Source organism: Staurois parvus, unplaced genomic scaffold (genome assembly GCF_062004578.1).
Source record: "Staurois parvus isolate SC_StPar_1 unplaced genomic scaffold, SC_StPar_1.0 ptg000575l, whole genome shotgun sequence".
NCBI lineage: Eukaryota > Metazoa > Chordata > Amphibia > Anura > Ranidae > Staurois > Staurois parvus.
The window spans coordinates 6184398-6206931 of NW_028318371.1; the positions used below are offsets into that span (position 1 = coordinate 6184398).

General features: G+C 50.6%; 1 protein-coding gene and 1 long non-coding RNA gene across 2 annotated transcripts in view; one reads left to right on the forward strand and one right to left on the reverse strand.

Moving 5' to 3' along the window:
- LOC149450389 (uncharacterized) overlaps window positions 1-22534 on the forward strand; it is a 489998-nt gene that overhangs the window by 132577 nt on the left and 334887 nt on the right. The gene's annotated exons all lie outside the window — the stretch shown is intronic.
- The window catches only part of LOC149450392 (uncharacterized), a 31034-nt gene continuing 16965 nt past the window's right edge, over window positions 8466-22534 (reverse strand). The window contains exon 3 of the mRNA XM_089691991.1: window positions 8466-8625. Coding sequence (XP_089548117.1) covers window positions 8466-8625 — 160 coding nt within the window. The remainder of the gene's footprint in view (window positions 8626-22534) is intronic.

Sequence of the window (22534 nt, forward strand, 5' to 3'; positions counted from 1 at the left end):
ATTGAATGCAGGGTCTCGGGAGAGGGGATATTGTGAATGCAGGGTCCAGGGAGAGTGGATATAGTAAATGCAGGGTCCGGGGTGAATGGATATAGTTAATGCAGAGTCCGGGGACACTGGATATAGTGAATGCAGGGTCCGGGGAGAGGGGATATATGAATGCGGGGTCCGTGGAGGCCAGATATAGTGAATGTGGAGTCTGTGGAGACCGATTATAGTGAATGCAGGGTCTGGGGAAACCAGATATAGTAAATGCAGTGTCCGGGGAGACCAGATATAGTGAATGCTGTGTCCGTCGAGACCAGACATAGTGAATGCTAGGTCCAGGCAGACCAGATATAGTGAATGCAGGGTCTGAGGAGACCAGATATAGTGAATGCAGGGTCCTGGGAGAGCAGATATAGGGAATGCAGGGTCCAGGGAGAGTGGATATATTGAATGCAGGGTCCAGGGAGACCACATATAGTGAATGCAGGGTCTGGGGAGAGCGGATATAGTGAATGCAGAGTCTGGGGAAAGCGAATATAGTGAATGCAGGGTATAGAGAGGAGTGTGCGGATGACATCATGATGTTACCATTCATCGGGACAGTGGTTATAGTACTCTGTAAGCGGCTCCTGGAACGACATTCCAGCAGGCAATAGCATTCATTAAGTGGCCCCGTGCTTTGCCTGGCATTACATTACGGATGGGGTCAGGTTTGAGCATGTACAGGACTCTGCTGCTGAGATGATACTGCCATCTAGTGTCTAATCAGTACATCACTGGATGTTCATCATACCTGGTGCAATATACACCTCCGGAACGTGAGTGCATTTCTTATGTTTAATTGATGAATAAAAGTGTAAAAGGATAAAGCACTATGTGGAGTTCTTTGTAATGAGGAATATGGCTGATACAAAGACACTTATCAGGAGGGAGATTACTTTGGAGTCTTCATTCAACAAGCTGATCTTCTGAGTCCAAATGGGACCAAAAGTGCAGTTAGACGTAACATTGTATAATGTGCGGTCACACTGCGTGAGGTGAGCAGATATATGGTGGAGGATGTCTTTGCACGGGAATTGATGACAGATGCACATATTTTTTGTTATCCAAAAGGAGAGTTCACAGAAGAACACTTTATTGATTGAACTTGAGTTTTGGAATGACTTTTGCTAGATTCATACTTAAAAAATACTTTGATTTTTTTTAGTGTGGTCCTTGTTTATCTATATAAAGTTTTATTTACTTAATTCTTTTTTCAATAATTTTTATTTTATTATTTTTTCACTTTGCTTTTTGATATATAGGAATTGTGCAATTGTTTCATGTAGCGCAGCATTTTTTTCACTTCATAATATGACAGTGAATGCTGGATCTGGAGCGAGAGGATATAGAGAATTCAGGGTTCGGGGAAACCAGATATAGTAAATGCATGGTCTGGGGAGAGCGGATATATAGTGAATGCAGGGTCTGGGGAGACCAGTTATAGTGCATGCAGGTTTCTGGGCAGACCAATTGTAGTGAATGCATGGTCCAGGGAGACAAGATATAGTGAATGCAGGGTCCAAGTAGAGCAGATATAGTGAATGCAGGGTCCAGGGAGAGCAGATATAGTAAATGCAGGGTCCGGGGGGACAGCAGGTAGTGAATGCAGGGTCCGGGGAGAGCAGATGTAGTGAATGCAGGGTCCGGGGAGAGCAGATGTAGTGAATGCAGGGTCCAGGCAGACCAGATATAGTGAATGCAGGGTCCAGGCAGACCAGATATAGTGAATGCAGGGTCCTGGCAGACCAGATATAGTGAATGGTTAGCATTTCCACCTGGCAGTACTAGGGTCGCTGGTTCAAATCCCAACCACTGGGTCCGGGGAGAGCGGATATAGTGAATGCGGGTTCTGGGGAGAGTGGATACAGTGAATGCAGGGTCTAGGGAGAGCGGATATAGTGAATTCAGGGTATGGGGAGAGTGGATATAGTGAATGCAGGGTCCAGGGACAGCAGATATAGTGAATGTAGGATCCAGGGAGACCTGATATAGTGAATGCAGGGTTCCAGGGAAAAACCAAATACCAGTACAGGGAGACTGGATATAGTGGATGCAGGGTCCGGGGAGACCATATATAGTGAATGCAGGGTCCGTGGAGACCGGATATAGTGAATGCAGGGTCCAGGGAGACCAGATATAGTGAATACTGTGTCCGGGAGACCAGATAGTGAATACAGGGTCCGGGGAGAGCAGGTATAGTGAATTCAGGGTCCGGGGAAAAGGGATATAGTGAATGCAGGGTCCGGGGAGAGCGGATATAGTGAATGCAGGGTCCGGGGAGAGCGGATATAGTGAATGCAGGGTCCGGGGAGAGCGGATATAGTGAATGCAGGGTCCGGGGAGAGCGGATATAGTGAATGCAGGGTCCAGGGAGACCAGATATAGTGAATACTGTGTCCGGGAGACCAGATAGTGAATACAGGGTCCGGGGAGACCAGGTATAGTGAATTCAGGGTCCGGGGAAAAGGGATATAGTGAATGCAGGGTCCGGGGAGAGTGAATATAGTGAATGCAGGGTCCGGGGAGAGCGGATATAGTGAATGCAGGGTCCGGGGAGAGCGGATATAGTGAATGCAGGGTCCGGGGAGAGCGGATATAGTGAATGCAGGGTCCGGGGAGAGCGGATATAGTGAATGCAGGGTCCGGGGAGAGCGGATATAGTGAATGCAGGGTCCAGGGAGAGCAGATATAGTAAATGCAGGGTCCGGGGGGACAGCAGGTAGTGAATGCAGGGTCCGGGGAGACCTGATATTGTGAATGTAGGATCCAGGGAGACCTGATATAGTGAATGCAGGGTTCCAGGGAAAAACCAAATACCAGTACAGGGAGACTGGATATAGTGGATGCATTGTCCGGGGAGACCATATATAGTGAATGCAGGGTCCAGGGAGACCAGATAGTGAATACAGGGTCCGGGAGACCAGATATAGTGAATGCAGGGTCCGGGGAAAAGAGATATAGTGAATGCAGGGTCCGGGGAAAAGAGATATAGTGAATGCAGGATCCGGAGAGAGCGGACATAGTGAATGCAGGGTCCGGGGAAAGCGGATATAGTGAATGCAGGGTCTGCGAAAAAGGAATATAGTGAATGCAGGGCCCATGGAGAGCAGATATAGTGAATGCAGGGTCCGGGGAGACCAGGTATAGTGAATGCAGGGTCCGGGGAAAAGGGATATAGTGAATGCAGGGTCCGGGGAGAGCGGATATAGTGAATGCAGGGTCCGGGGAGAGCGGATATAGTGAATGCAGGGTCCGGAGAGAGCGGACATAGTGAATGCAGGGTCCGGGGAGAAGGAATATAGTGAATGCAGTGCCCATGGAGAGCAGATATAGTGAATGCAGGGTCCGGGGAGATCAAATATAGTGAATGCAGGGTCCTGGGAGACCAGATATAGTGAATGCAGGGTCCTGGGAGACCAGATATAGTGAATGAAGGGTCCTGGGAGATCAGATATAGTGAATGCAGGGTCAGGGGAGAGCAGATATAGTGAACGAAGGGTCCGGGGAGAATGGGTATAGTGAATGCAGGGGCCGGGGAGGAGTGTGCAGATGATATCACAACGTTACCATTCATCGGGACAGCGGTTATAGCACTCTGTATGCGGCTCTTGAAAAGTATGTGCATCTGTCATCAATTCCCGTGCAAAGACATCCTCCACCATATATCTGCTCACCTCACGCAGTGTGACCGCACATTATACAATGTTACGTCTAACTGCACTTTTGGTCCCATTTGGACTCAGAAGATCAGCTTGTTGAATGAGGACTCCAAAGTAATCTCCCTCCTGATAAGCGTCTTTGTATCAGCCGTATTCCTCATTACAAAGAACTCCACATAGTGCTTTATCCTTTTACACTTTTATTCATCAATTAAACATAAGAAATGCACTCACGTTCCGGAGGTGTATATTGCACCAGGTATGATGAACATCCAGTGATGTACTGATTAGACACTAGATGGCAGTATCATCTCAGCAGCAGAGTCCTGTACATGCTCAAACCAGACCCCATCAGTAATGTAATGCCAGGCAAAGCACGGGGCCACTTAATGAATGCTATTGCCTGCTGGAATGTCGTTCCATTATCCAAAGGAGGGTTCACAGAAGAACACTTTATTGATTGAACTTGAGTTTTTGAATGACTTTTGCTTGATACATACTTAAAAAATACTTTTTGATTTTTTTTTGTGGTCCTTGTTTATATATATATATATATAGTTTTATTTACTTAATTCTTTTTTCAATAATTTTTATTTTATTATTTATTTTTTCACTTTGCTTTTTGATATATAGGAATTGTGCAATTGTTTTTTAATGTAGCTCATTTTTTTCACTTCATAATATGATAGTGAATGCAGGGTCTGGGGGGACAAGATATAGTGAATGCAGGGTCCTGGGAGAGCAGATATAGTGATTGCAGGGTCTGGAGAGACCGAATATAGTGAATGAAGGGTCTAGGGATAGTGGATATAGTGAATGCAGGGTCCAGGGAGACCAGATATAGTGATTACAAGGTCTGGGGAGAGCGGATATATAGTGAATGCAGGGTCCTGGGAGACCAGATATATTGAATGCAGGGTCCTGGAAGACCAGTAATAGTGAATGCAGGGTCCGGGGAGACCAGATATAGTGAATGCAGGTTCCAGGCAGACCAAATATAGTGAATGCAGGGTCCAGGGAGAGAAGATATAGTGAATGCAGGGTCCAGGGAGACCGGATATAGTGAATGCAGGGTCTGTGGAGACTAGATATAGTGAATGCAGGGTCTGAGGAGATCGAATGTAGTGAATGCAGGGTCCGTGGAGACCAGATATGGTGAATAAAGGGTCCAGGGAGATTGGATATATTGAATGCAGGGTCTGGGGAGACCAGATATAGTGAATGCAGGGTCCACGGAGAGTGGATATATTGAATGCAGGGTCCTAGGAAAGGGGGGGGACCGGATATAGTGAATGCAGCATCTGAGGAGAGCAGACATAGTGAATGCAGGGTCTGAGGAGATCGAATGTAGTGAATGCAGGGTCCGTGGAGACCAGATATAGTGAATAAAGGGTCCAGGGAGATTGGATATATTGAATGCAGGGTCTGGGGAGAGCGGATATAGTGAATGCATGCTCCTGGGAGACCAGATATAGTGAATGCAGGGTCCAGGGAGAGTGGATATATTGAATGCAGGGTCCTAGGAGAGCGGATATATTGAATGTAGAGCCCGGGGAGACCAGTTATAGTGAATGAAGTGTCCAGGGAGAGTGGATATAGTGAATGTAGGGTCCGGCTAGAGCGGATATAGTGAATGCAGGGTCCGTGGAGACCAGATATAATGAATTCAGGGTCCTGGGAGAGCAGATATAGTGAATTCAGGGTCCTGGGAGAGCAGATATAATAAATGCAGTGCCTGGGGAGAGTGGATATTGTGAATGCAGGGTCCAGGGATACCAAATATAGTGAATGAAGGGTTCGGGGAGAATGGATATAGTGAATGCAGGGTCAGGGGATAGTGGATATAGTGACTGCAGGGTCCGGGGAGACTGGATGTAGTGAATGCAGGGTCCTGTGAGACCAGATATATTGAATGCAGGGTCTCGGGAGAGGGGATATTGTGAATGCAGGGTCCAGGGAGAGCAAATATAGTAAATGCAGGGTCCGGGGTGAATGAATATAGTGAATGCAGGGTCCGGGGACACTGGATATAGTGAATGCAGGGTCCGGGGAGAGGGGATATATGAATGCGGGGTCCGAGGAGGCCATATATAGCGAATGTGGAGTCTGTGGAGACCGATTATAGTGAATGCAGGGTCTGGGGAAACCAGATATAGTGAATGCAGTGTCCGGGGAGACCAGATATAGTGAATGCTGTGTCCGGGGAGACCAGACATAATGAATGCAGGGTCCGGGGAGAGCGGATATAGTGAATGCAGGGTCTGCAGGGGCCAGGGAGGAGTGTGCGGATGACATCATGATGTTACCATTCATCGGGACTGCGGTTATAGTACTCTGTAAACGGCTCCTGGAATGACATTACAGCAGCCAATAGCATTCATTAAGTGGCCCCGTGCTTTGCCTGGCATTACATTACGGATGGGGTCTGGTTTGAGCATGTACAGGACTCTGCTGCTGAGATGATACTGCCATCTAGTGTCTAATCAGTACATCACTGGATGTTCATCATACCTGGTGCAATATACACCTCCGGAATGTGAGTGCATTTCTTATGTTTAATTGATGAATAAAAGTGTAAAAGGATAAAGCACTATGTGGAGTTCTTTGTAATGAGGAATACGGCTGATACAAAGACACTTATCAGGAGGGAGATTACTTTGGAGTCCTCATTCAACAAGCTGATCTTCTGAGTCCAAATGGGACCAAAAGTGCAGTTAGACGGTAACATTGTATAATGTGCGGTCACACTGCGTGAGGTGAGCAGATATATGGTGGAGGATGTCTTTGCACGGGAATTGATGACAGATGCACATATTTTTCGTTATCCAAAAGGAGGGTTCACAGAAGAACACTTTAATGATTGAACTTGAGTTTTGGAATGACTTTTGCTAGATTCATACTTAAAAAATACTTTGATTTTTTTTTGTGTGGTCCTTGTTTATATATATAAAGTTTTATTTACTTAATTCTTTTTTCAATAATTTTTATTTTATTATTTTTTCACTTTGCTTTTTGATATATAGGAATTGTGCAATTGTTTCACTTCATAATTTGATAGTGAATGCAGGATCTGGAGAGAGAGGATATAGAGAATTCAGGGTTCGGGGAAACCAGATATAGTAAATGCAGGGTCTGGGGAGACCAGATATAGTGAATGCATGGTCTGGGGAGAGCAAATATATAGTGAATGCAAGGTCCGGGGAGACCAGTTATAGTGCATGCAGGTTTCCGGGCAGACCAATTGTAGTGAATGCAGGGTCCAGGGAGACAAGATATAGTGAATGCAGGGTCCAGGTAGAGCAGATATAGTGAATGCAGGGTCCATGGAGAGCAGATATAGTGAATGCAGGGTCCATGGAGAGCAGATATAGTGAATGCAGGGTCTGGGGGGACAGCAGGAAGTGAATGCAGGGTCCGGGGAGAGCAGACATAGTGAATGCAGGGTCCGGGGAGAGCAGATATAGTGAATGCAGGGTCCGGGGAGAGCAGATATAGTGAATGCAGGGTCCGGGGAGAGCAGATATAGTGAATGCAGGTTCTGGGGAGAGCAGATATAGTGAATGCAGGTTCCGGGGAGAGCAGATATAGTGAACGCAGGGTCCAGGGAGAGCAGATATAGTGAATGCAGGGTCCGGGGAGAGCAGATATAGTGAATGCAGGTTCCGGGGAGAGCAGATATAGTGAATGCAGGTTCCGGGGAGAGCAGATATAGTGAACGCAGGGTCCAGGCAGACCAGATATAGTGAACGCAGGGTCCAGGCAGACCAGATATAGTGAATGCAGGGTCCAGGCAGACCAGATATAGTGAATGGTTAGCATTTCCACCTGGCAGTACTAGGGTCGCTGGTTCAAATCCCAACCACTGGGTCCAGGGAGAGCGGATATAGTGAATGCGGGGTCTGGGGAGAGCGGATATAGTGAATGCAGGGTCTGGAGAGAGCGGATATAGTGAATGCAGGGTCTGGAGAGAGCGGATATAGTGAATGCAGGGTCTGGAGAGAGCGGATATAGTGAATGCAGGGTCTGGAGAGAGCGGATATAGTGAATGCAGGGTCTGGGGAGAGCGGATATAGTGAATGCAGGGTCTGGGGAGAGCGGATATAGTGAATGCAGGGTCTGGGGAGAGCGGATATAGTGAATGCAGGGTCTGGGGAGAGCGGATATAGTGAATGCAGGGTCTGGGGAGAGCAAATATAGTGAATGCAGGGTCTGGGGAGAGCAGATATAGTGAATGCAGGATCTTTGGAGAGCTGATATAGTGAATGCAGGGTCTGGGGAGAGCGGATACAGTGAATGCAGGGTGCGGGGAGAGCGGATATAGTGAATGCAGGGTCTGGGGAGAGCGGATATAGTGAATGCAGGGTCTGGGGAGAGCGGATACTGTTCCTACATCAGTATTAGTGACATTGAAAACCTTTACATCAACATTAGTGATAGCACTGGCCACCATATCATCACCAGCATCATCCACATCATTACCAGTTACATCATCATGAACACCATTCCCCCCCAGCGTTGATCTCACCATGCGAATTGGGGGTAGCAACACTGTTCACATGATCCATGTGCTGGCAGTCCACCATGTCACTTCTCTGGCTTTCCTGTACTGTGAAAGTCCGCTGGGTTGAACTGACGCTCCTGCTATCCTCCAGAACTAACGCTCCTGCTATCCTCCAGAGCTGGAGTCTTTCCTTCAGGAAGCACATTTGTTGGCACCATGCATTGGACCAGTTCCCCAGAGTCTGACTCTGAAGAAGACTCAGTCTTTACACTTAATTACACCTCAAACCAATTGTGATTCCGATACACCTCCCCCACTGGTCCGAGTTCTTCCAGAGCAGCATCAATGTCCTTTGATATACCGGCCAGTTCAATGCCCAGGGAGTTTAGTTTGCCATCATATAGGACTTCTTTCTTGGGGTTGGCAGCCTTGAGTCTGTAGACAGAGTCAATCTATTTCTGGATCTTTGCCTTAGTTTTCCTCAGGGTCTCCATTCCCTTCATCAGAGCAGGAATCTTATCAGCCAGGTGCAGCACAAGTGATGACTTTAACCCTTTCTGCTTCATATCTGCAGAACATTTGAAATGATGATCCCCATCAGCAGTACTTTGCTGAGGGTCTCTGCCGGGTATAGGACTACGCCGGGGCAGACTGTGGAGGGTTATTGGTGCCATCATCTTTATTCTGCTGGGATTTGGAGCATGATGAGTATTCCTGGCCACTGCCCACCATTACACACTGCTGACTGTTGTAAGTTCTCCTTCAAGGTTTTCTGTTCCAGCGAAGTCCTTGCATATTTGTGTGGAGTACTGGGAGTGACAGATGCCTCTGCTCTGCTTTGAACTGTATGGGCCCTGCTCTGAATGGCCTGGGCTGGGCTCTGTGTGGCATGGACTCCGCTCTTCTGGGCTTGATTTGGTTGTAATGGCAGACTGCCTTTAGTTGCACTTCCAGAGCTTGGAGCGTGCTGGGTGACGTCACTTTTCTGAGCCATATGAACTGTATGGGCTCCGCTTTGCATGGCATGGGCCCCGCTACTGGGCTTTCTGTGGCTGTAATGGCTGACGGTATGGAGTATGACTTCCATGGCGTGGACTGGGCTGGGTGACATTACATTGCTGAGCCGTATGAACTGTTTGGGCTCCGCTCTGGGCGGCATTGGCTCTGCTAGGCTTGCTTTGGTTGTAATGGCTGATTGCCTTGAGTTGCACTTCCAGAGCTTGGAGTGTGCTGGATGACAACATTACATTGCTGAGCCATATGAACTGTATGGGCCCCGCTCTGCACGGCATGGGCCCCACTACTGGGCTTTCTGTGGCTGTAATGGCTGACGGTATGGAGTTGGACTTCCATGGTGTGGACTGGGCTGGGTAACAACATTACATTGCTGTATAGACTGAACTGACTGGGCTCCACTCTGCCTGGCTTGCTGTGGTTGTAATGACAGACTGCCTTGAGTCGCACTTCCAGAGCTTGGAGTGTGCTGGGTGACATTACATTGATGTTTAGACTGAACTGTGTGAGCTCCACTCTGCACGGCATGGGCTCTGCACTGCACGGTATAAGCTCTGCTGGGCTTGTTGTGCCTGTAATGGCTGACTACATGAAGTTGGACCTCCATGGCTTGAACTGTGCTGGGTGACAATATTACATTGCTGAGCCATATGAACTGTATGGGCTTCGCTCTGCACGGCATGGGCCCCACTCTGCTGGGCTTTCTGTGGCTGTATTGGCTGACGGCATGGAGTTGGACTGTGCTGGGTGACAACATTACATTGCTGGATAGACTGTGCTGGGTGACAACATTACATTGCTGGATAGACTGAACTGACTGGGCTCCGCTCTGCTTGGCTTGCTGTGGTTGTAATGGCTGACTGCCTTGAGTTGCACTTCCAGAGTTTGGAGTGTGCTGGGTGACATTACATTGCTGTTTAGACTGAACTGAAGGAGCTCCGCTCTGCACTGCATGGGCTCTGCTCTGCTGTGCTTGCCGTGCCTGTAATGGCGGACTGCATGGAGTTGGACCTCCATGGCTTCGACTGTGCTGGGTGACAACATTGCTGAACTGACTGGGCTCTGCTCTGCTGGGATGTAGGGGGTGTATGGGATGTACGGGCTACAGGGGATGTATGGGGTGTACAGGATGTACTGGGTGCATGTGATGTATGGGGTGTGTGGGATGTACAGGGTATATGGGATGTATGGCATGTACGAGGTGTAGGTGATGTATGGGATGTACAGGATCTACGAGCAAGAAGATATTCTGACAGGAAGTTTCAATGAACTACCACAGCACCCCACAGCACCGTTGTAGTTCATGGAAAACTACAAGCTCACAGCCGCTAAGGCTGCCGGGACTTGCAGTTCATTCATTCACAGAAGTCCGTGAATGAATGACGCAGCTGTGTGGGCGGAGCCTCGCACAGCCACACTGTTTACAAATTTGACAGATAGTATGGGGAGACTTCTCCCCGTATTATCTGTTACAGGGAGGGGGTGCGGCTGTGGGAACATATTACATGTTCCACCCTAAAAACAGGTGGAACATGTAACATGTTCCCAAAGGTGAACTTATCCTTTAAATATAATGTGTATAGTACTTGAATCTGATCTGGTATCAGCCTTCACAGCAGAGCTTGGGGGGGGGGGGGGGAGCAGAACAAGGAGTATTAAAATAAACCCCAATTATTGGTGGCAGCAGACATTAAAATAAAACCTAGAAGAAAATCAACGTAACCCGCCGGTGTCAGTGGGAGCAATAATGAAACATTGGTGTCAGTGATTGTGGTTCTTAAATCCCCAGTATTGGTGTTGGCTCTCTACAGACACCAGAACTGGAAGGATGGCATCGCTGTGGGGATGGAGATCACTCCACCTGACAGCACCATTGCAGTGACGGGTTCTGGAATACTCCACGTTTCTGCACTTTTCTCAGACATTTGCTGCCCTCATCGATGAACACAATCAGGTTTTTGTTTTTTTTAATAAAAATACAGATGGTTCTCAACAATGACCAGGGAGGAATACAAAACAAATGTTTAAAAAAAAATTGGCAATATAGGAAATGGGACACTTTGTCCTGCCCTGTACACAGCTCAGCATTTATCTGATGGTAATCAGCCAGGAGTGCGAAAGTCCACATTGCTGCCAAGACTGTGTAACATTTTGTTCTCACCGCCATTACTGCTACTGTAGCACTACTACTCCCAGGAGTCTACTGTCCACGTCTAGAACAAAGTTGCTACCTACTGCAGCAGAGTCTCCAGCTATCCACCCTCAGACTGGAGGAGTCAATGTGTCCTTTTACTACTGCTAGTGACAGAGAAGTGGACTTGCAAGAGAGATAGTGTAGCGCTAACAGCCTAAATTGAAACACAAATAAAATAAGAGTGTCACTTATAGAATGCAAAATCTATGATATCCCAGTATAATGGTGTCATGTGCTCATAGAGTATGCCATGTGCAACAGTCCATAAATGCAAATGATGGTGAAAAAACCACAGCAAACTCCGTGAGGTGATCACAGTGCCACTCTATGTGCAGACAATCCACAAACGGCTGAAGTGGCCCCTCACCTCCTTAATGCGACCCAATGGGCCAAACAGCTATAAAGGTGACCTTATACACCAAATAAGGTGTCATCAGAGGATGGAACACTTTCATAGATCACTCCAAAATCTTCTCCTATCTCCTAGGGATCGATTCCACAGGACCATTTATAAGGTGACATTAAAAACAAAAAAGATCCTCCATAGTGTAATCCAGTTTTATTGGTAAATAGATATTAAGAAACAAAATGCCCACTCAAATGTAAAAATATGAATTACAGCCTTTTTCCCATATTATGGGTATGCATCCATGGTTCTAATGCTGAATATATATATACAGCTCCACAGTCCCTCCAGAAATGGCGCCGACGCCGGAAGTCACGTCACCGCGCGACCGGAAGTGATGTCGGTGCGTACCGACGTGTTTACATCACGAACCACGTGACTTCCTCAGGGTGAAACGCCCATACTGACAGACCAGCCTTATATAGGCTGCAGAGACGTCACCCAGAGCAAGGGAAGAACGCCCACCACATCCATGTTATTGGAGCCCGATGCGCTGTATAAAGCCAACATACTACGGCCACTATATCCCCATAATGTAATCTTAAAATTTAAGGGCCACAATTTCATATATAAATATTAAATAGATAAACCAAAAGATTATATATATATATATATATATATATATATATAAATAAAACTCATGAAGGTGTGGGACAGCCTTCATAATAAAAATAGTAATGATAATAATAGACCGATATAACCTTCATTATAAGGTAATCGGAAGGTGCGGGAAACCCTTCATCATAATGAAATAAATAAAAAATATATTTTATTAAAAACTTTTTGTAAAATTCAATTAAAAATCATGTTTAATAAAATCATGCCCCATGTAAACATACACATAACCAGGGTCACAAATGTTATAGAACCATTTATAAAAACATAAATACATATGTCATTAATAGAGATGAGCGAAGAAATGAAAAATTCGATTCGACTGATTCGGCGAATTCGTGGACAATATTCGATTCGAGTCGAATAAATTCGCTGTGAATTTTACTTAAAAAAGGGTGTTTCTAGGCTTCAGAGAGACTTAATATTAGTGCAGAACACTGTACCTTTAATTTAAATGCCCTTGGAGTCTGCTGGGGAAGAGAAATAATACTGTCAGTCAGTATGACATGCAGATGAGTGCCGTCGATCTTAGAATCACCGCACACTTCACTCATTTGGCCAGTCACGGGGCCAAAACCAGTGTTTGGAGCCACAGTGTGGCGGTGGAGGCAGCAGCAATGGGAGGCCATACAGCAACCTATGACAAAATGGAAACCAGCAGGAGTGTGAGGAGACCTGAAAGTGGCACATGGCAGAGTGGGAGCAATGGGAGGCGGTACAGGGACCCAGGTCACACTGTGGGCCCAGCAGCAGCGTGACCAGGCGGTACGGGGGCCCATGGCAGATTTGGGGCCTGGCAGCACCTATGGGAGGCCTGTAATCTGCCAGCACCCTATGACAAAATGGAACCCTGGGCTGGGGCAGGCAGAACCGCCGTATCTTTATCACGGTTTTCCCAGGCCACCGAATGGCGACGCTGCATATGCTGACGCAATGCTGTAGTCCCAACATGGGCCCCCTGGCCACGCTTGACTTTCTGGCCACATAGTCGACATACGGCTACGTTTACTTCCTCGGGCGGCTTGACGAAAAATTGCCACACCGCAGAGTAGGAAACTTTGCCTCCGCTACTCCTCACTGGCTGACTGCTACTTCCTCCGTGCACACCGGCACCACTACTGGCCGTGGTGGTAGGCTGCAGTGGAGCTGGTGCTCTACTCCGTGGCCGTTTGCCTCCACTGACACTGCTGCGACCCTGCTGCCTCCTGGCAGCAGCAATGGGAGGCCGTACAGGGACCCATGAGAGACTCTGGACTTGGCAGCAGCATGAGGAGGCGGTATATAGGGGCCCATGGCAGATTAGGGGCCTGGCAGCAGCTATGGGAGGCCCGTAATCTGCCAGCACCCTATGTCAAAAAATTCAACACAACAGCAGTGTGTGAGGAGACCTGAAAGTGGCACATGGCAGAGTGTGGCGATGGAGACAGCAGCAATGGGAGGCCGTACAGGGACCCATGAGAGACTCTGGACTTGGCAGCAGCATGAGGAGGCGGTATATAGGGGCCCATGGCAGATTAGGGGCCTGGCAGCAGCTATGGGAGGCCCATAATCTGCCAGCACCCTATGTCAAAAAATTCAACACACCAGCAGTGTGAAGAGACCTGAATGTGGCACATGGCAGAGTGTGGCGATGGAAACAGCAGCAATGGGAGGCCGTACAGGGACCCATGAGAGACTCTGGACTTGGCAGCAGCATGAGGAGGCGGTATATAGGGGCCCATGGCAGATTAGGGGCCTGGCAGCAGCTATGGGAGGCCCGTAATCTGCCAGCACCCTATGTCAAAAAATTCAACACAACAGCAGTGTGTGAGGAGACCTGAAAGTGGCACATGGCAGAGTGTGGCGATGGAGACAGCAGCAATGGGAGGCCGTACAGGGACCCATGAGAGACTCTGGACTTGGCAGCAGCATGAGGAGGCGGTATATAGGGGCCCATGGCAGATTAGGGGCCTGGCAGCAGCTATGGGAGGCCCGTAATCTGCCAGCACCCTATGTCAAAAAATTCAACACAACAGCAGTGTGTGAGGAGACCTGAAAGTGGCACATGGCAGAGTGTGGCGATGGAGACAGCAGCAATGGGAGGCTGTACAGGGACCCATGAGAGACTCTGGACTTGGCAGCAGCATGAGGAGGCGGTATATAGGGGCCCATGGCAGATTACGTGCCTGGCAGCAGCAATGGGAGGCCCGTAATCTGCCAGCACCCTATGTCAAAAAATTGAACACACCAGCAGTGTGAGGAGACCTCAAAGTGGCAAATGGCAGAGTGGGAGCAATGGGAGGCGGTACAGGGACCCAGGTCACACTGTGGGCTCAGCAGAAGCGTGACCAGGCGGTACGGGGGCCCATGGCCGATTTGGGGCCTGGTGGCACCTATGGAAGGCCTGTAATCTGCCAGCAACCTATGACAAAATGGACAACCGCAGGAGTGTGAGGAGATTTCAAAGTGGCACATGGCAGAGTGGAAGCAATGGGAGGCCGTACAGGGACCCAGGTCACACTGTGGGCTCAGCAGCAGCGTGACCAGGCGGTACGGGGGCCCATGGCCGATTTGGGGCCTGGCGGCACCTATGGGAGGCCTGTAATCTGCCAGCACCCTATGACAAAATGGAACCCTGGGCTGGGGCAGGCAGAACCGCCGTATCTTTATCACGGTTTTCCCAGGCCACCGAAAGGCGACGCTGCATATGCTGACGCAACGCTGTAGTCCCAACATGGGCCCCCTGGCCACGCTTGACTTTCTGGCCACATAGTCGACATACGGCTACGTTTACTTCCTCGGGCGGCTTGACGAAAAATTGCCACACTGCAGAGTAGGAAACTTTGCCTCCGCTACTCCTCACTGGCTGACTGCTACTTCCTCTGTGCACACCGGCACCACTACTGGCCGTGGTGGTAGGCTGCAGTGGAGCTGGTGCTCTACTCCGTGGCCGTTTGCCTCCACTGACACTGCTGCGACCCTGCTGCCTCCTGGCAGCAGCAATGGGAGGCCGTACAGGGACCCATGAGAGACTCTGGACTTGGCAGCAGCATGAGGAGGCGGTATATAGGGGCCCATGGCAGATTAGGGGCCTGGCAGCAGCTATGGGAGGCCCGTAATCTGCCAGCACCCTATGTCAAAAAATTCAACACACCAGCAGTGTGAAGAGACCTGAATGTGGCACATGGCAGAGTGTGGCGATGGAAACAGCAGCAATGGGAGGCCGTACAGGGACCCATGAGAGACTCTGGACTTGGCAGCAGCATGAGGAGGCAGTATATAGGGGCCCATGGCAGATTAGGGGCCTGGCAGCAGCTATGGGAGGCCCGTAATCTGCCAGCACCCTATGTCAAAAAATTCAACACAACAGCAGTGTGTGAGGAGACCTGAAAGTGGCACATGGCAGAGTGTGGCGATGGAGACAGCAGCAATGGGAGGCCGTACAGGGACTCATGAGAGACTCTGGACTTGGCAGCAGCATGAGGAGGCGGTATATAGGGGCCCATGGCAGATTAGGGGCCTGGCAGCAGCTATGGGAGGCCCGTAATCTTCCAGCACCCTATGTCAAAAAATTCAACACACCAGCAGTGTGAAGAGACCTGAATGTGGCACATGGCAGAGTGTGGCGATGGAAACAGCAGCAATGGGAGGCCGTACAGGGACCCAAGAGAGACTCTGGACTTGGCAGCAGCATGAGGAGGCGGTATATAGGGGCCCATGGCAGATTAGGGGCCTGGCAGCAGCTATGGGAGGCCCGTAATCTGCCAGCACCCTATGTCAAAAAATTGAAAACACAAGCAGTGTGAAGAGACCTGAATGTGGCACATGGCAGAGTGTGGCGATGGAGACAGCAGCAATGGGAGGCCGTACAGGGACCCATGAGAGACTCTGGACTTGGCAGCAGCATGAGGAGGCGGTATATAGGGGCCCATGGCAGATTAGGGGCCTGGCAGCAGCTATGGGAGGCCCGTAATCTGCCAGCACCCTATGTCAAAAAATTCAACACAACAGCAGTGTGTGAGGAGACCTGAAAGTGGCACATGGCAGAGTGTGGCGATGGAGGCAGCAGCAATGGGAGGCCGTACAAGGACCCATGAGAGACTCTGGACTTGGCAGCAGCATGAGGAGGCGGTATATAGGGGCCCATGGCAGATTAGGGGCCTGGCAGCAGCTATGGGAGGCCCGTAATCTGCCAGCACCCTATGTCAAAAAATTCAACACACCAGCAGTGTGAAGAGACCTGAATGTGGCACATGGCAGAGTGTGGCGATGGAAACAGCAGCAATGGGAGGCCGTACAGGGACCCATGAGAGACTCTGGACTTGGCAGCAGCATGAGGAGGCGGTATATAGGGGCCCATGGCAGATTAGGGGCCTGGCAGCAGCTATAGGAGGCCCGTAATCTGCCAGCACCCTATGTCAAAAAATTCAACACAACAGCAGTGTGTGAGGAGACCTGAAAGTGGCACATGGCAGAGTGTGGCGATGGAGACAGCAGCAATGGGAGGCCGTACAGGGACCCATGAGAGACTCTGGACTTGGCAGCAGCATGAGGAGGCGGTATATAGGGGCCCATGGCAGATTAGGGGCCTGGCAGCAGCTATGGGAGGCCCGTAATCTGCCAGCACCCTATGTCAAAAAATTGAAAACACAAGCAGTGTGAAGAGACCTGAATGTGGCACATGGCAGAGTGTGGCGATGGAGACAGCAGCAATGGGAGGCTGTACAGGGACCCATGAGAGACTCTGGACTTGGCAGCAGCATGAGGAGGCGGTATATAGGGGCCCATGGCAGATTAGGGGCCTGGCAGCAGCTATAGGAGGCCCGTAATCTGCCAGCACCCTGTGTCAAAAAATTCTACACACCAGCAGTGTGTGAGGAGACCTGAAAGTGGCACATGGCAGAGTGTGGCGATGGAGACAGCAGCAATGGGAGGCCGTACAGGGACCCATGAGAGACTCTGCACCTGGCAGCAGCATGAGGAGGCGGTATAGGGGCCCATGGCAGATTAGGGGCCTGGCAGCAGCTATAGGAGGCCCGTAATCTGCCAGCACCCTATGTCAAAAAATTCAACACACCAGCAGTGTGAGGAGACCTGAAAGTGGCACATGGCAGAGTGTGGCGATGGAGACAGCAGCAATGGGAGGCCGTACAGGGACCCATGAGAGACTCTGGACCTAGCAGCAGCATGAGGAGGCGGTATATAGGGGCCTATGGCAGATTAGGGGCCTGGCAGCAGCTATAGGAGGCCCGTAATCTGCCAGCACCCTATGTCAAAAAATTCTACACACCAGCAGTGTGTGAGGAGACCTGAAAGTGGCACATGGCAGAGTGTGGCGATGGAGACAGCAGCAATGGGAGGCCGTACAGGGACCCATGAGAGACTCTGGAACTGGCAGCAGCATGAGGAGGCGGTATATAGGGGCCCATGGCAGATTAGGGGCCTGGCAGCAGCTATAGGGGGCCCGTAATCTGGCAGCACCCTATGTCAAAAAATTCAACACACCAGCAGTGTGTGAGGAGACCTGAAAGTGGCACATGGCAGAGTGTGGCGATGGAGACAGCAGCAATGGGAGGCCGTATAGGGACCCATGAGAGACTCTGGACTTGGCAGCAGCATGAGGAGGCGGTATATAGGGGCCCATGGCAGATTAGGGGCCTGGCAGCAGCTATGGGAGGTCCGTAATCTGCCAGCACCCTATGTCAAAAAATTCAACACACCAGCAGTGTGTGAGGAGACCTGAAAGTGGCACATGGCAGAGTGTGGCGATGGAGACAGCAGCAATGGGAGGCCGTATAGGGACCCATGAGAGACTCTGGACTTGGCAGCAGCATGAGGAGGCGGTATATAGGGGCCCATGGCAGATTAGGGGCCTGGCAGCAGCTATGGGAGGTCCGTAATCTGCCAGCACCCTATGTCAAAAAATTCAACACACCAGCAGTGTGTGAGGAGACCTGAAAGTGGCACATGGCAGAGTGTGGCGATGGAGACAGATGCAATGGGAGGCCGTACGGGGACCCATGAGAGACTCTGGAACTGGCAGCAGCATGAGGAGGCGGTATATAGGGGCCCATGGCAGATTAGGGGCCTGGCAGCAGCTATAGGAGGCCCGTAATCTGCCAGCACCCTATGTCCAAAAATTCAACACACCAGCAGTGTGAGGAGACCTGAAAGTGGCACATGGCAGAGTGTGGCGATGGAGACAGCAGCAATGGGAGGCCGTATAGGGACCCATGAGAGACTCTGGACTTGGCAGCAGCATGAGGAGGCGGTATATAGGGGCCCATGGCAGATTAGGGGCCTGGCAGCAGCTATGGGAGGTCCGTAATCTGCCAGCACCCTATGTCAAAAAATTCAACACACCAGCAGTGTGTGAGGAGACCTGAAAGTGGCACATGTTTGAGGCATGATTCATGGCGGATTTAGTCAGTTGTGTCAGGAACTGGTGGTTTGAAATCCAGACTAATCCACGCCTGATTCATTTTCACAAACGTGAGTCTCTCCACACTTTGGGTGGACAGTCGTGTCCTCCGCGGAGTTACAATACCTCCTGCCGCACTAAACACGCGCTCCGATGCCACGCTACTGGCCGGGCATGACAGCCTTTCAAGGGCAAATTCGGCTAGTTGGGGCCAAAGGTCAAGTTTCGTTGCCCAGTAGTCAAGGGGATTGTCTACCTCGGTTGGCAGGGTGCTGTCCAAGTAGGCCCAAGCCTGTTGTTTGAGGTCCTGCTCCAGGTCCACCTGATGCTGCTGCTGCGGCTGGTTAGTAGTTTCCTCACTGCGCTGGTGAAGAAAGCTACTCATCATCGACTGCAGACTGAGGCAGCCGCTGCTGGTGGAGCTGCCACTGCTCCTACCACCCCACCCCTCCCCTGCTGCCATGCCAGCGGAACGCGAGCGCACAGGGCCCACAGTGTCTGAGGATGGACGTTGGCGCACAAAGGCAGAGACCAACTGACTACATAGGTGGTTTTTATAGTACGTAATTTTGGCCTCCCTCTCAGCAGGTGTGAAAAAGGCCACCATTTTGGACCAGTAGCGAGGGTCCAACAAGGTGGACAGCCAAAAGTCATCCCTCTGTCTGATGGTTATTATTCGGCTGTCGCTACGCAAGCAACCGAGCATGCTATGGGCCATTTGTGCCAAGGAATGCGAGGGACTCCCTGCCTCCATCTCCACAGCATACTGCCACGGTGCGTCTGGGTCCTCTGTCTCCTCCTCCTCCTCCTCTACCAGATGCTCCTGCTCCTCCACTCCTGTCCGCTGAGTGGAAAAACCACCCATTTCACTCAATAATTCCTGAGCACAAATGTCCTCCTCTACCTCCTCCTCTTCTTCCTGTCCTGCCCCCACAGGGGTCATGTGGCATTGAGATCTGTGCGCCACGTCTACCGCACCCTGACCAGCCATTGTTAACAGCATTTGTTCCAGGACGTGCAACAGAGGAATGACGTCGTTCATCCCATAGTCCTGCCGACTCACGAATAGCGTGGCCTCCTCAAAGGGCCTGAGCAAGCGGCAGGTGTCACACATGAGCTGCCAATGGCTGACATCTAAGTTACACAGGGGAGTACCTTTATCCGCTTGTAACATAAGGAAATCGGTGATGGCCTTTCGCTGCTCGTAAAGGCGGTCTAACATGTGTAGGGTTGAATTCCACCTTGTTGCAACGTCGCAGATCAGGCGATGCTGTGGAATTCCGTTCTGCCGCTGCAGCTCAATGAGGGTGTTCTTTGCGGTGTAGGAATGGCTGAAATGCATGCACAGTTTACGTGACATTTTAAGGATGTCTTGCAGTGGGATGGTGGATTTTAGGAACCGCTTGACAACCAGATTGAACACGTGAGCCATGCATGGCGCATGGCACAACCTTCCTTGACGCAGAGCAGACACCATGTTCTTTCCGTTGTCGGTCAACATGGTTCCGATTTTAAGTTTGCGCGGAGACAGCCATCTGTCGATTTCTCTGTTCATTACACTCAGAAGTTCCTCCCCTGTGTGACTACGTTCGCCAAGGCATACCAGGTGCAGCACAGCGTGACACCGTTGCGCCCTGCACATGTGATATGCCGGTCGGGTAATGGGACTTGGCACGGGGGTGGCGGCTGAGGACACGGCGGAAAAAGAGGTGGTAGAGGCGGACATGTTTGCTGGACCAAGGACGTGCAAACGTGGAGGCAAAAGCGTCGTGACCTGTCCAAGTTGCTGGTGCGGCTGTGCCGGCACCACGTTCACCCAGTGGGCCGTAAATGACATGTACTGTCCCTGACCGTAGTTACAGCTCCACACGTCGGCGCTGCCGTGCACTTTGGCAGAGACCGACATGCTCAAAGACTGGCCCACCATCTCTTCTACATGTGAATGCAGGGCTGGCACTGCCTTTTGGGCAAAGAAATGACGGCTTGGCACTCTCCACCGCGGCGCGGCACAAGCCATAATTTCTCGGAAAGGTGCTGAGTCCACCAGTTGGAAAGGGAGGGACTGCAGCACCAGCAACTTGGACAGGAGGACGTTCAGCTTTTGCACCGTCGGGTGCGTGCTCGCAAACTGTTGTCTCTTGGAAACGGATTCCAAGAAAGACTGTTGACGGAATCCGAGAAGAGGAGTAGCAGGAGAAGGAGCATCTGAACGAGCGGAAAATGCCAACGAGCGACAACTCCCCTCAGCAGAGGTGTTGGAGCCTTGACTGGCTGATAGAGGGTGATTGACGACGTCGGGTGACGGAGCAAGTAACGGAGCGGGTGATGGAGCGGGGGCTGGGGCAGGCAGAACCGCCGTATCTTTATCACGGTTTTCCCAGGTCAACGAATGGTGACGCTGCATATGCTGACGCAACGCTGTAGTCCCAACATGGGCCCCCTGGCCACGCTTGCATTTCTGGCCACATAGTCGACATACGGCTACGTTTACTTCCTCGGGCGGCTTGACGAAAAATTGCCACACCACCGAGTAGGAAACTTTGCCCCCGCTACTCCTCACTGGCTGACTGCTACTTCCTCCGTGCGCACCGGCACCACTACTGGCCGTGGTGGTAGGCTGCAGTGGAGCTGGTGCTCTACTCCGTGGCCGTTTGGCTCCACTGACACTGCTGCGACCCTGCTGCCTCCTGGGCAACCCATGGACTGTTTCGCTCGCTGCCAAGCTGGCACCCTCTTCTCCTGATGATGCGGAAGAAATTGCCTGATGACGACGAGGCAGCCAAGTGCGATCAACCTCCTCATCATCAGGTACGGTCTCCGCCTCACTACTAGCCCCCTCGGCTGCGTCTGGGTCAGGAGACAGACCTGTCTCTAGACCGCCTACAGAGCCACTCTCCTCGCCAGTACTTCTTCGCCTGGCTGCTGAAAAGGCCGATGTCTCCCCCCGTTCCTGACCGCCCTCTGTTAGCTCTTCCTCACTGTACAGTGGGGCTGAGCCCACAGCATGCGATACTTCGCTTGGTGAGGGAACAGCAAAGGACAGGGGCAGGTAGAGGACATGTGATTTCAGTGGGCTTGCTCCCGAGCCATGCCAACTAACGTTTGTGTCTGACGTACCCACCGACCGTTGGCTGTAGGTGTCAGAGGTGACCTGGGAAGAGGAAGACGACCGAGCCAACCAATCAATGACGGCAGGGTTGTCGGTGGAGACACGACCGCTGGATGACACCGGGAGCACTGGCCTCTGGCTGCGAATACTGCTGCCTCGACCCCTTCCTCTGCTGCCACGTCTGCTCGCTCCTAAAAAATTGCCTCCTCTGCCACTCCTCTGCATGTTGTCTGACATACTCTTTAATTCAACGATTATGTGTCCCTGAGTAACAATTCTCTGGCACTCAGTAACAATTCTGTCTGTCCCTGAGTAAAAATTCTGTGTCCCTAAGTAAAGTTTCTGTGGCCCTGAGTAACAATTCTCTGGCACTCCGTAACAATTCTGTCTGTCCCTGAGTAACAATTCTCTGGCACTCAGTAACAATTCTGTCTGTCCCTGAGTAAAAATTCTGTGGCCCTAAGTAAAGTTTCTGTGGCCCTAAGTAACAATTCTCTGGCACTCAGTAACAATTCTGTCTGTCCCTGAGTAACAATTCTCTGGCACTCCGTAACAATTCTGTCTGTCCCTGAGTAACAATTCTCTGGCACTCAGTAACAATTCTGT